Below are 14324 nucleotides of genomic sequence, written 5' to 3'. Positions count from 1 at the left end.
CTTAATATAATGTGAGAGATAATTCAAGAATCTATTTTTACTTTTAAATATTACTAATACCAGCTGCGCATCAATTTTTCTTTGAAACACAATTAAACAAAAACAAATCTAACTAGATTCATCAACACATAACAGTGTTTGAATACTAGTTAGGGTATCAGACAACAAATCATTTACGTTAATAATCCTACTGAAAAGAAATCAATGAATCTGTTTCACACATTTACAACTTGTTTGATACTTTATGAAACCTTTCCTGCCTGGACTGCCACCTTGTTGCTTGGCGATAAATGCAAGCAACTACTACACAGGCCAAAATCACTAGCAGGCATACCTCTTTATGACTGTCATTTGCAGGTACAGGTATGTCATGGGCACTGGGTGGAATTCAACATCACACTACTGCAAATGTTCTATCTGCACAAGTGTATCAGTTTGCCAGGCCCAACAGCACCCCCCTTGCATGCTGTTCTGGGGGAGTTCTCCTGAACAACAACCCCCTCCCAGCCAATTTCAGGAGGTGCAAGTGAACGGGAGAAGGAGAGAAGGGAATCCCCAAAAGGGCTTCTGCTGACAGGGTTCATTAGGTGAATCCCACCCACAGAATTTTAAACATTATCCTCTCACACAAGGAAACAAATGTGATAATCTGAGCCACCAGGGGGAAAAATCAGAATTCCAGAATACTACCTTTAATTTACTCTAACAACATGTCCAGGCTATAAAGATGTTTACACAGTTTACAACCAGTAGAATTAGTGCTGCAACTACTGTATATGCATTTCAAAATGGGAAGTATAGAAGAATAGCAAGTAGCAGCATCTATGTGACAAGAACGGTAGCAAGGATAGGTTTCTGTTACAGTTGTTCAACAGAATCTGTGATCTGGACCTTATGTGAATTCTCTCCACCACAAGAATGAGTTTTCAAAGCACTACTGCAAGACCGTCCGAAATACTAGTTACAATAAGTTAAACGTTACAAAATAACAAAGCAACACATTGCAAACAAGCAATGCGGTTCTGTCCTCTATGCAGTTCAGGAAACTTTCCTCTCTCTGGTCCCTGAGAGAGACCCTAAGTTTCTTCAGAACCTTTAAGCAACTGCTGCTGCTGCAGCAGCTGCTGCTACTACATCTCCAACAAGCAGACACAGCTTCTTAACTTTCAGCTTCCTGCTGTGGAAGCTCTGCACTTCCTGTTTCCAAGTCATCAGGTAGCTTAACTCATTGTAATGGAAAAATCCCAGCCTTCTCTAACGCTTTGGCCAGAGTGAAACTTTTTTGCTTAAGGTAATCTTCTCTTTCTAGCATTCCAGATAGAACAAATTCAAGCATGCATTTTAGGTACATTTAAACTTACAACTTTTAAGAGTTTCCTCCAACTGTGTTAACATACAAACAACGGAGGAACCATTCGGATCAGACCAAAGGCCTATCTAGCCCAGCATCCTGTTTTCCACAGTGTCCAACTATATCCCACACCTAGGATAGGAGCACTTTCCGCAGCCATATTGCCATCATGACTACCAGCCACTGATAGCCTGATTTTCCATATTAATAATCCAGAAGCATTAGCCTTCAATTGGGGTTCCAGGGGAAGGTTCTGCAGCAACTCTTCAGGGATGTAGGGGTCTAATTGCTGTGAGGCTTGAGCATACCTTTTCCCTCCCAAAGGATAATTTTTGTAAGGCAAAGGGCATTTTGATATGTGGTTATTCAAAGGGTTCCAGTAGGTTACAATTAAACAACTGTAAAAAGAGAAAAAGTAGACCTGTACAAGGATCACAACATATGTAGTAGGACTGAAACTCTTATATCACCTAGGTGAGCAGAAGCAAAGTCCTTTTTTTGTCACAAGACTACTTAAAGTGGCACAAGAAATGCTGAGGCAAGTCAGACAGGTTTAAATCAAAGACTGGCACTCCTAGTTATTACAACATCCTTTGCCTTCAAGAAAATGACTGGACACAGAGAGGGAAAGCCTGTCAAAAGGGTTAAGGAGAACAGAGTAGTAATAGCTTCACTAGTGAATCGCTTTTCAGCCTTTGAGCTAAGGTCAAGTGCAGTGAATTCTCATACTTGACATGGATGCTACTGATTGAGAACATACTTTGAACATGAAAAAGAAGTAGGCTTTTTACAGAAGTAACAGCTCTGCTTCATTGACACCCTTCTCTAACTTTCTGTTTCTATCCAAAACAACTCCACCTGATTCCTAAGCACATTTATTTTTTAAAAACCACTTACTGCCATAAATATAATGTGGTCCATTCTTTTGAAGGGAAACACTTACCATACAAGAGGTTTCAACATGTTGCCATAGGAAGAAATACAACTCAGATCTAAATCATGGTTTATATCTGATAATGAGTGAGCCTGAGTTCTACTCTATGCACTAAGAGAGAAAGTTTCTGCTTTTACAATGGTACAAACCACAGTTACTTATTTTCAGTGGACTCAAGGAACTATAGTTTGTTCTAACCACACTTTTTAAACCTTGTTTTAACTATTGGTCCAGCAAGAAACTTCCCTCATCATTTACTCATTACAATCAAGACAAACGGCATTTATCCCACCTCCCCAGTCTCAAAGTTTTACCCCACATGATACATTGCTGTCCCATCTCCACTACTGACTTCTCATTCATCACCTGACCTTGCTGTGTCTCCCTTCTAGAAAGAATGTGTTTTTATGTAACACCTGGTAGATGGTGTTTTGATGTTCAAAAATCAACCCCACTTATTCTATTTTTTAAAAACCCTGAAAAAAAGTTAGCTGAACTGTCTGAAACCATAGCCAACTGTCTCACAGAATCAGAGTTGGTAGGATATAAATTATATAGTTACAAAGCATCTGTGCTATGCATGATCTGCAGTGGTCTCATTATGCAATAATCAAATGCCAGAAAAAACTGCTCTCACTGATGTAATTTAACCTAATTTAATGCTTTAAAACAATATGTACCAAGAGTCTAATACATCACTCCATTTTCAGAAAATTGAGTCTCCTATGTATCCTTTCATCACCGATACTTCTCAAAACAAGAACTAGCTCCTTAAAAAAAACACCCTAATGCATGAAAACTAAGCCACAAGCCAATCTAAACACAAAAAATGAATGTGGTGTGATTTTGTTCTTCTGCAAACATTTTTGTTCAAATAACTTAACAGCCTTTCTATCTACCAACCGCCAAAAAAGAAAATATATAGAGATACAGAACAAAAGGTGTGCTTAGATAATCTCAGTTATAAATGCCAGTCATACCAACATCTCAGTTATAAACCACCAACTGTAAAGTCCAATCATACCAACATCTCTCAAACAAGTCTCTTTTTAACAGTGTGCTTCTAGATTTGAATCATGACCTAAAAAGTTACCAAGACATTATCCTACCAAGCCCAAAAATGCTTCACATGTTTTCACTTGGTTGTGAGAAAGAATCTCAAACTTGAGTCAAATCATTGTTGAGACAGGTCATTCTCTAGTTGGCTAGGACAGTGGTTCATGGTACCAGTGTATCGTGGCACCCTGGGGTGCCTTGAATGATGGTCAGGGGTGCCATAGGCAAGACTGGCCACTGTCCCTTTACTTCGCTCCTTCCTCTGATACCCTCTCACATCTCTGCCTCTGCAAAGCTGTTTATTGCAGCAGCCCTGGCTATAATCTCCACAGGTGAATGGTGCCTCTGTGAGGCACGTCTCTTGGGGGAGGGGCAGCTTAGAGGTGAGGGACAGAAACAGCAGCTGCCTGGAGGACTGCCAAGCAGAGGTGAGATGAAAGGATGCTAAGGGAACAGGATGCACAAGGGAAGGTGTTCGAAAAAGAGTGAGAGGCTGCCAGCTCTGCAGGGAAGGAGTGACATAACTGGGCTCCCGAGCCCCACAGGGGTACTGCAGAAAGAACGTAGTTGGTCAAGGGAGCCGTGGACTCAAACAGGTTGAAAACCTCTGAGTTCTAAGTTCTGAGTTTCCTACCACATCACATCCATCTAAAATAGGCTGCTTTCCAGCCTACTTATTGGCCATTACATTCTGCTCCACCATTGAGCATCATGGCATCTCCTGCCTGAAATTAACCCTTGATGCTATACAATGCTTCCTGTTGCTTGAGCTCCTTCACTAAACATCTTGCTTTACTCCTTACTAAACACTTCATAGCTTGATGTCAGCAATATATAGTGCGGATGGTTTCAACTTCACTCTTGAGATACCAACCCCATTTTATTTTCTGCTGAGTGAAATAGGTTTCTTACTAAAATAATTTTATCAAAAACTGTTTGTTGCTTTACTAAAACCTTTAATAAAAGCATAAAGAAAACATGGATTGAAGCATTGTTAGTTACGCCACACTTCAGCACCATACTACTCTAGCCAATATAGGGAGTAGGTTATGGCACCTAAAGTCCAAAAGTACAGTGGTACCTCGGTTAAGAACTTAACTCATTCTGGAGGTCTGTTCTTAACCTGAAACTGTTCTTAACCTGAGACACCACTTTAGCTAATGGGGCCTCCCGCTGCCGCCGCGCCGCCACCACCACACGATTTCTATTCTCATCCTGAAGCAAAGTTCTTAACCTGAGGTACTATTTCTGGGTTAGCAGAGTCTGTAACCTGAAGCGTCTGTAACCTGAAGCGTCTGTAACCCAAGATACCACTGTATAAAAGGAATATTTAGTGGAGGTAGCCAAAGGATAAATTAAGGTATCCACTTGGTGGTAGGAGTGAAGTTAAGTAGGAATAGTTTGTTTATCTAGTTCACTTGGCTCTCTTCCCTCTCAAAAGGCAGACTACAGGTGTGCTGTCATACCAGTATTTTAAAATGTGACAACACTTTTATATTACCTGGATAGAGAAAAAAGAGGCATGCCTATATGAATTCCCAATTATACATTGATAACCAAAGATTCTTAAAAGTTGCAAATTAAAGCAAGGAAGCGAAAAGGAACAAGAAATAATATATTGCCTTTAACAGCTGTGTTCTGGGACTAGTTCAACAGCATCAGTTTTTCATATAAGCAACAAGCTAATGCCACTGTTATTCTCAGAACATCTTACTTTGCTTTATCATTCTGGATGATGTTTGGCCTGGACAAACAGAGTTGACTTTTTCCGCTCCACTGCAAAGCATGTTCGTCAATGTTGTTGTTATTTTTAAAGTCACCCGCCTTCACATTTCCTGTGAAGTTAAGCCAGGGCTTTGCCCTAGTCATTTTCACAGAACTGAAGGGTCACCTCTATACAGTCACAGATCACAATGGCCTGAGACAGCACAGCAGAAGTTAAAACTAGCATACCAACTCCAGACATCTGGAATTACCTCAGTAGCACAGCATGCCTGTTACTTGTCTCACCCCAACACTATTGAAAGGGAGAAGGAATGAAATTACCAGCACTAATCAGGACAACACTTATAAGAAGTCCCCTCACTTCTTTCCACTCTTCATCTGGCAGGATCGACAACAGCCTGCCTAGACTTTGTCAGCAAGGATCAGTTCCAACCAGAATCACATAATCAAAAAAAATCTTCTTTTATAGACACACCTCAGCTAACCTTCTTGAAAAGTAATTAATGTTAAAGAAAAATTAACACAATGAAATAACCGAGGACAGCTTACTTTTCCCCTAGCGCAGCAGTTCTAATTGTTCAGCATAACAAAAAGGCCTGAGTAATAATCAGGTGGATGGAAGAAATGTTACGTGATCAGCATAGAATTAATTGTACTAGCAGACAGACATGAGTAAGCTCTGCTTGCCACCTAGTTTGGTTTGGAAAGTAATCTACATACTCTTCCTACATACTCTTCCTTACTCAGGATATGAGTAATTCAGTGAAGCATCGTCTCATAAAAGCCATGATAAAATTGAAGTGCTCTGTGGGACCATCCAGATAGTACCTACCTCCCCTGTACCCTACACATAGTCTTCCTGAATCAAGAAATGTAATGGGCCTGAGTATGATATGAAGACACATGAGGCCATCAACTTGCTGAAGCTAAGCAGGATCATGCAGGCTGCATGAAGAGGAGAGGAAGGGCAAGTCTCTTTAGGCAAATGGAAGTCTACTGCACATATGTGATGACCCAGGGGTAGGCAACCTAAGGCCTGGGGGCCGGATACAGCCCAATTACCTTCTCAATCTGGTCTGCAAATGGCCCGGGAATCAATGTGTTTTTACATGAGTAGAATGTGTCCTTTTATTTAAAATGCATCTCTGGATTATTTGTGGGGCATAGGAATTGGTTCATTATTATTTTTCAAAATATAGTCTGGCCCACCACATGGTATGAGGGATGGTGGACCAGCCCACGGCTGAAAAAGGTTGCTGACCCCTGTAGATGACCCATAGTCAAGTTAGTAAACTATGAAACCTTCAGGAAGCTAGCAACTAAACCATCCACAAACGGTAAGGCTGTAGCTAAGTGAGAAGAGCATTTGCGTTCAATGCAGAAAACCCAGCTTCAATTCTACATAGGGCTGAGAATGTCCCCAGTGTGAAACCCTGGAAAACCACTGCAAGTCAGTGAGCAGTGAGCACTCTAACCAACTGAGCAGTTAGCTCAGTTGGTTAGAGTGTGGTGCTGATAATGACAATGTCACAGGCCTGATCACCATATGGGCCACCTGCACATTTCTGGATTTCCAACTCTACAAGTCTATGATTCTATGAGCTAGAAGGAACAAGGGGTTTGACTCAGTTTAAGGCAGCTTTCTATGTTCCTGAGAACTCCTCCTGGTTTTGGCATAGCTTGGACAGAAAGCTAAAAACTACATTTTTTCTGACAAGTTATCAGTTTTCAAGAGACTTTTCAGATGTGAGGCTTAAAGCTATCATTGTTGCTTCGGCTTGCAATGCCAGGAAAAAAGCCTCAGTAGTTAATATAAGTGAGCGCCCTGTTTCCATTTCTACTTTTTCCTCTGTATTGGCACAAACATGCACCTTTGAGCTTCTCTTTATCTTTTATGTTTTCTCTCTAGCACAAAGCCTGAAGCGTAATTTTTATAGCATAATTTTATTGCCCTAATGTTAATACTTGGAAGATGCTTAACATACATTGGTTAGCATCATAATAAAGTATCAAAAGGTAGGTTAGACTGAGACTTGACTTTGAAGAAGACCACACCGATCTTCATGGCACTGCAAGGATTTGAACTGGACTTTCTCACACTGGACCACAGTCACTGGCCTGGGTTCAGTTCCCTGACTCTTGAATCCACAGTGAGACTCATTCCCTGTTCAATATGCAAATATATTCCATCCCATTTCTGAAAGCCCACCAGCTTCCCTGCAATTACTCCTATGCTGGCAAGTCATTTTACCATGATGGATCTATTAAGGTGCTAGTTCACAGGCTGGTACGTTTAACCTCCCAAAAACAGCATGACGTCAAAGTAATCACTGGGGAGTTGCTCTTGTCTGGATGCGCTTCCTATCATTCATGTGCCATAGATATATTTTCACAGCAGACTATGAATCATAAGCAAGGAATGCTTGCTAGATAGCCACAGTAAGCCTGCAGTCCATAGCCAGTGTTTTCATTTGCATTCCCCAGATTAAGCATTTTCATATATTCAGGCTGCTTACACCGATAAGCAGTAAAAACAAATCTGGGTCATTTATGGGCTAGTTTAAGTGACAGATACAGCTAATATATTAGCTAACATTGTGCTTGTTTCATTTATTCATATTCTGTCCACTGCTCTCATTCTCCACCCCTGCCCCTAGTATCATGAAGAGCCATTCCTCAGGGGGAAATGGGATAATCCCATATTCACTGCTCAGAGCTCGAGGACATATATTATACAAATACAATAATAAACAAAGTCCTGCAAATTACAGAAGGATGCTGAATGAAATATCAAAGCTTAACAGACTGAAAGGCCTACCCAATCCCCCCGAGGCTCAGCCTTTTGACAAGATGCTTCCTTTAGGCTGTGATATAAACTCACTGACAACTTCCTGTTAGGCCAACTAGCAGAAACTGCAGGGATGCTGTGGGTTATCAGCCAGATGAGTTTCCCACACTCCTTCCTCTCCTGGATTTGATTTGAATGAAGTAACACATGCAGATAAGCCTCTTCGAAAGAGAAATAGATGAGGCAACCATAGACAGGCACATTAGATTTTAATTCATCACAAACTTAAGTGTTAAATCATCACATTCTTGTGGTTGCATTTTGCTTCACCACTGTAAATATTAAAGTAATTAGAAACACACATATAAAAATATATATATCTGATGATGAAAGACAAATGCACACAACCTGTAGATTATGGCAGACTATGCATATGAATTGGCAGTGGAATAAACCAAGGGGACTTCTGATAGACTACCTGCAAGAGGAGATAAGCCAATGAACGTTCCAAAAACATACGAAGATGAGGGAAGTGATCCAAAAATAGACCATAAAAAGCATGAAATATATGCTGGTCATCACGGGGGGGGGGGGGGGGGAGTAATTAAAGCAGTTAACAGATGCAGTGACAGTTGCACACTTCCAAATTGTGGCTACCAGGCACAATCTGCAACTTGAACAGCACAACATTGACATGCAGAAAAAGCAAGGGTCCAACTTTCAAAACAGAGCATCAGAATTAAAGTCTATGATCTTACCTTGGTGTTCACACAAGATTTCCCACGCTTATATTCCTTATGGCTTGCTCTTTTATCTAGCTTGTTCCACAAGGCTTTGGCCTTCCAACTGGTCACCTTTGATTTAAGTTTTGTATAAAAGTTCCTGTTGTCCAAAGGATCTAGTTCAAGTTGACGAGTGAGGATATTAAAGGCCTGGATTGTACCTTTGCATGTTGAGGCTTGGACAAAGTTTTCAAATATTTGGCCAGCTTGGCTATATTTCTCATCGTCCTTTTCCCCCATGTTCCAAGCAGTAAAAGAAGAATATCCTAATGGCATGCTCTTAGGCTGGGGTTCAGCTGAAATATGCTATCAGGTTTTCGCAAGCATGTAACACCTAGGAAGAGACAGATATAGGTCAAGTTAGTGCCACCTTAGGACAAGATTCAAATCCTTACAAACTACAGGTTAAGAAGCCTGCGGGATACAAAGCACATTGTGGGAATAAGCTACAGACCTTGAGGGACAAACACTTCCGAATAATTGAACACAGTAGTTTTCAGCAAATTGTGTATCCTATGTGAAGGAGAATTCCCAAATAAGATGCTTCTGCTCTGTTTTATTTATAACTAGCTACTTTTGCAAACGGGTTGAGCTCCTGTTGCTCAGTCCCCGCTCCTGTCAACCTAGCAGTTCGAAAGCACGTCAAAGTGCTAGATAAATAGGTACCACTCGGGTGGGAAGGTAAACGGTGTTTCCGTGAGCTGCTATGGTTCTCCAGAAGCGGCTTAGTCATGCTGGCCACATGACCCGGAAGATGTACACTGGCTCCCTCGGCCAGTAAAGCGAGATGAGCGCCGCAACCCCAGAGTCATCCGCAACTGGACCTAATGCTTACTTTTGCAAAACTGCAATAGAAAGGATGGCAGATTTACCTTCTTCAGTGACAACCTACTGCTTCTTTCCCACTTTCCTAGAGCGCGGTTTTCAAAATGTCCTTAGCATTTGTTACTATCAGATCACCCAGTATTTTTCTTACTTTAAGGGTTGTAAGCATACTGACCCTTCAAACTGTGAAAATTGAGATTCCCAGGATTTCATCAAGCAGTATCCGAGCAATATGTTTAATTTAACAATAATTAACTGATGCTCAGCATACACTTGTTGATCAGTTGTATAGTTTCTTGTAAGACAGCAGGAACAGCAACAAGCGAAGGTGCTGCTTGACTTTCCCCTTCCTACCATTTGTGTCTTCAAAATTACCCCCAAAATTATTTCACACAAAACCAAAATCTTCCGAGTTCCCAAACAAGCTATGCTGTTGCCAAAATACACATCCTTGGGAAACATCACATTAAAAGCGGGGAACAATCTTTATAGGCTCTCTTCACAAGGTGGCAATCGCAATGGTTTCCCTCACCTTCTCATTCTGTACTGAATTGGCTGTACTGTTTTAGAAGTACATGTAAGGTTACAACTTAATAGGGCAAAGTACAGTCTAGTCACATCAGACATTAACTCATGGTTAAATGTTTCAAAGGTCAAGAACTTGTGTTTCACTAACCATTTGTAACATCCAACCTGTTAGAGGATTTGGGTTACTATAGGATTATTCGTCCAACACCCACCCACACCCTGATGTATTATGCACAATGCATTCTTGAGGCATCCTTTTTTGCACAATTTATTTGGATAGACAACAGTGTTTATGAAGGATGCTCACTCTGCACTATGACAGAATAAATTCCTGTTCCCTTTCCACCAGGCTGTTTATTCTAGTACATGATTCTCCTTTGCATTGATACCCTACATCTGTAAAGCTGTCTGAGCCTCAAGCATGGATAAAATTCCTGCCCAGAACAGAAGATCACAAAAGTGAAGCTCCTCGGTATTTTTAAGTATTTTCAGGGAATTGTTTCTGTCAAGCTCAGACAATTAACACAACTTTTTTAAAGGTCTGATGTGACATGTATATTTCTGCAGAATATTTATTACTCAATTTATTTATTACTTTTTAATGAAAATATATCTTTTTTGTGGCTGAGCATACCAATGAGATAATCCTCATGGGACACATTGCAACTGCTTTAATTATACCCATAATCTCATCTTTTAGCAACATTGTCCAACAGTTGATGTTGTTTAGTCGTTTAGTCGTGTCCGACTCTTCGTGACCCCATGGACCAGAGCACGCCAGGCACTCCTGTCTTCCACTGCCTCCCACAGTTTGGTCAAATGTCCAACAGTACCATAATGTTTTTAGCAATGCTGCCCAGGAGGAACACAGAGGCCTTCTATTTTGGAGCGCAGAATTTCATCTATCACAGGGCAAATTATTCTGCCTGATCAATCCTTGGTGCTTCTAAAGATCCAATCTTCTTAGGAGCAAAAGTTGATTCATTGGGAGTTGGTCACATTACCTCACTGCGACTCATTTAGCAGTTGCTGGTAATTAGAAAATGTGGATTTTCTATCAAAGATTGGCTTGGAATTTTTTTAGAGCATGGCCTTATTGAAGAAACTTGCTTATCAAAGCCATGTTGTGAGAGTGATAATCAGAAGAGATAAATTTCCGCTTATCTGGGGGGCTTTCATATCCTATCTGAAAAAGGATGGGATCCTGTTGCAACCTCTAGCGACTCAAGTCATGAAGTGGAAGGGGTTTATAAGGTGCTATTTGGTAATTCTATACTTGACATTCTCATGAATGGTACGTTATTCTGCTTGGTCAGATTTTTTTTATGTTGTACATGCATAAATATAAAACTTCAATTAAAATCAACTTTTAAAAAAAGAAATAAGAAGAATTGGATAAAAGGCATTGCCAAATAATTGCAGTGAAACAGAGCAGTCAAAGTATAAAATCTCTCTCCCTACACTGGTAATATTGGTAGACATTTCTTACCTCACTACAGTCAACGTGATGCCTTCCAAATGTTGTTGGACTCCCCCAACTCCCATCAGCTACAGCAAGCACGGTCACTGGCCAAGAATGATGGAAGATAAAGTCCAGCAACATCTGGAGGGCATCAAATTGGTGCCTGCAGCTTACTTGAGCAAGATTGTTCTTCATTCATTACAGAACATGAGCTCCACCGAACAACCTCCCCTCTTCCTAGAGTCTCCGCAGCCCCCTATTATTTTATCTGTACTAACCAGAGAATTCTAATCCATCACTCTCCCAGCTCATAATATTAACTATACTTTATTCGGCAATGCAAAAGAAAATGCACAAGATTGCTGCCCCATTACTATAATGGATTCTAATTTCAAAATCACAAAAATGCTTGATATTGTACTTGGATTTGAAGTTGAGAGAAGGAGAGGCAAATAGTCTTATATGATTGCAATAATTTACAAAAATGAAGGGGATACGTACACATGGCACATTCGCTACCAAAACATAAACTGGATGTTGTACTACGTGATGGAAAGCTTTCAGTCTCCATCAAGCCATTCAGTGAGACAAGAACATCAGTGTGCATCCAACAATCATCGTTTTGGTAAGTCTCAATTTTGTCCTATTTCAGAACAGTGCTTCTGCATGGACAAATTATGAGGGGCCATAAGAAGAAGAAGAGTTTGGATTTGATATCCCGCTTTATCACTACCCGAAGGAGTCTCAAAGCGGCTAACATTCTCCTTTCCCTTCCTTCCCCACAACAAACACTCTGTGAGGTGAGTGGGGCGGAGAGACTTCAAAGAAGTGTGACTGGCCCAAGGTCACCCAGCAGCTGCATGTGGAGGAGCAGGGAAGCGAACCCGGTTCACCAGATTACGAGTGCACTGCTCTTAACCACTACACCACAAGTATCTCTTCCCACCCAGCTCTGCTCTGTGGGGTACACGCAACTGCATTCAGCATGTCACACCGTTACGATTCCTCATGAGCTCCTGCGCAGCCCACTTCTCTAGCACTCCTTAACTACCCAAATGAAGAAAAGCTGGAGAGGCTTATGGATGTTGCAAACACGTTTATCCTCACAATAGCCCACTGCATTGACCACTCATATGCACACACTGTGGAAAAAGAGGGAAACAGGAACAGGGATTTTTTTCTGCCTGCTGGAGAGCCTTCTGTGCATAGGTACTTCCAAAAGGATTGGATTGAAACTTCTTTTTTTCTAAGGCTTTGAGTTAGTATTATCAGGAGCAGTGACAGAACCTCTGTAGAATCTGTTGCTTTGGCCTTTCTCCATCACCTCTTTCTTTCGAAATGATGAGCTGCTATTCTTCTTCTTAACCCAGTGTTTATAATACAGTAAGCAAAGCTTTGCAAGCAAGTCAGCAACCCTTCTGAAAAGATCATTTCTCTTGCTCGGCACTTTGCACAGCCGTGCACTGCAAGCTAGTGCTTATATACTGCAATACTATGGTAATTTGCCTTGCATTTCTTACAGCACATATGTTTCAGGCCATCTATTCCCTTTTATTTTTGAGGCTAACTCTTCGGGTGCAGGGGCCTGTCTATGTTATGGTTGAACAAAACCTAGTGGAACACTTGGGAAGGAAACACTGAGGAGGGACAATAGCTCAATGCCTGATTTGCATGCAAAAAGATTCATGTTCAATCCATGGCATTCCCAGTTAACAGGATCAGGTAGTGGAGGGGGAGAGACCCTGGAGAGTTGCTTCCTGAGAGTAGAAGATACTGGGCCAGATGGACCAATGGTCTGACCAGGCATAGTAAGGCAGTTTCCCAGTGGATCTTAAGCATTTTGCCATTTCCCCTGCACTGCTCTAGTTGTGCCCAAACTCATTTGTCCATACAGAGCACCTTGAGCAGTGGTGGCCAACTTGGTACTCTCCAGATGCTGCTGGATTCCAACTCCAGCCCCAACCAGCATAGCCAATGGCTAGGGATGCTGGGAGTTGTAGGCTGATGCTATACAGTCTGCCAATGTCCAAAGCTAGAAAGTCACATGGGTTCAGCTGTTTCAAGGAAAGACACCTCCCAGGTTTAGCTGGCGCCACTTCAGATCCTCTAAGGAAAAATGTCTCATTCTATCAAGCCTCAGGATGGTGGCCACTAGATGCATGAGGTCCTGTGCCATAGTTTCTAAATGTTTTTTTCTTCTTCCTAAATTCCACCACTAGTTCTCAGCATGAAAAGTTCCATCCCCACTGCACCACCAATGCTGTCTGACTGAAAGAGAACCAAACAAGCAGAAGTCTTGTGGGCTGTTGCTCTCCCATAATTTTCTGTGTATTTAGGGAAGCTCACCATGCACTTTTGAAGATGGTGACAGCAGGTCTTGGAACACAAATCACCATGTATTAATGATTTTAATTCTCAGCAATATTGAAATGGTTTATTTTAAAAGAATTTAAAATTATGAGGTCACAAAGGATGACTTAACCCACAGCCAAAAACTGAAATCCAAAATAGCATGAAGGACACCACCAGAAGGAGGAACTGCTGCCTGGAAAGTGACTGCCAAAGGAAAAGCAACCCTTTGGAGTGATCCTTTAGTGGAACCAAGTCAGAACCCCAGAGACTCTGCTCTGCTGGAAGCAGCAAAAGGAACAGCAACCAGGAGAAATTCTGATTCCCAACACTGTTTTTATATTATATATGCAACTTTAGTGTTCTGATGTTTCATTTTGCTATGTTGTGTTTGGTTTTCCACTATAAGCAACTTTGTGTATTATTTTAACAGAAAAGCAGGACATAAATATTAAATTTAATCTCTTCATATATAAGGGCTGTATGTACAAACCCTACTAGTGCACACTGCCTATTCAGCCAAG

General features: G+C 41.2%; 1 protein-coding gene across 18 annotated transcripts in view; it reads right to left on the bottom strand.

The window, feature by feature from the left end:
- The window catches only part of MICAL2 (microtubule associated monooxygenase, calponin and LIM domain containing 2), a 139926-nt gene that overhangs the window by 100031 nt on the left and 25571 nt on the right, over window positions 1-14324 (bottom strand). For all 18 annotated transcript variants that reach the window (XR_014505905.1, XR_014505906.1, XR_014505907.1 and 15 more), the window contains exon 2: window positions 8613-8970. Coding sequence is in view for 13 of the 18 variants with exons in the window: in XM_083417204.1 (XP_083273330.1) it covers window positions 8613-8912 (300 nt within the window). In the remaining 5 variants the exon portion in view is untranslated. The remainder of the gene's footprint in view (window positions 1-8612; window positions 8971-14324) is intronic.

Source organism: Podarcis tiliguerta, assembly GCF_965153285.1.
Source record: "Podarcis tiliguerta genome assembly, chromosome: 1".
NCBI lineage: Eukaryota > Metazoa > Chordata > Lepidosauria > Squamata > Lacertidae > Podarcis > Podarcis tiliguerta.
This window is presented reverse-complemented; position numbering and strand designations above follow the sequence as displayed.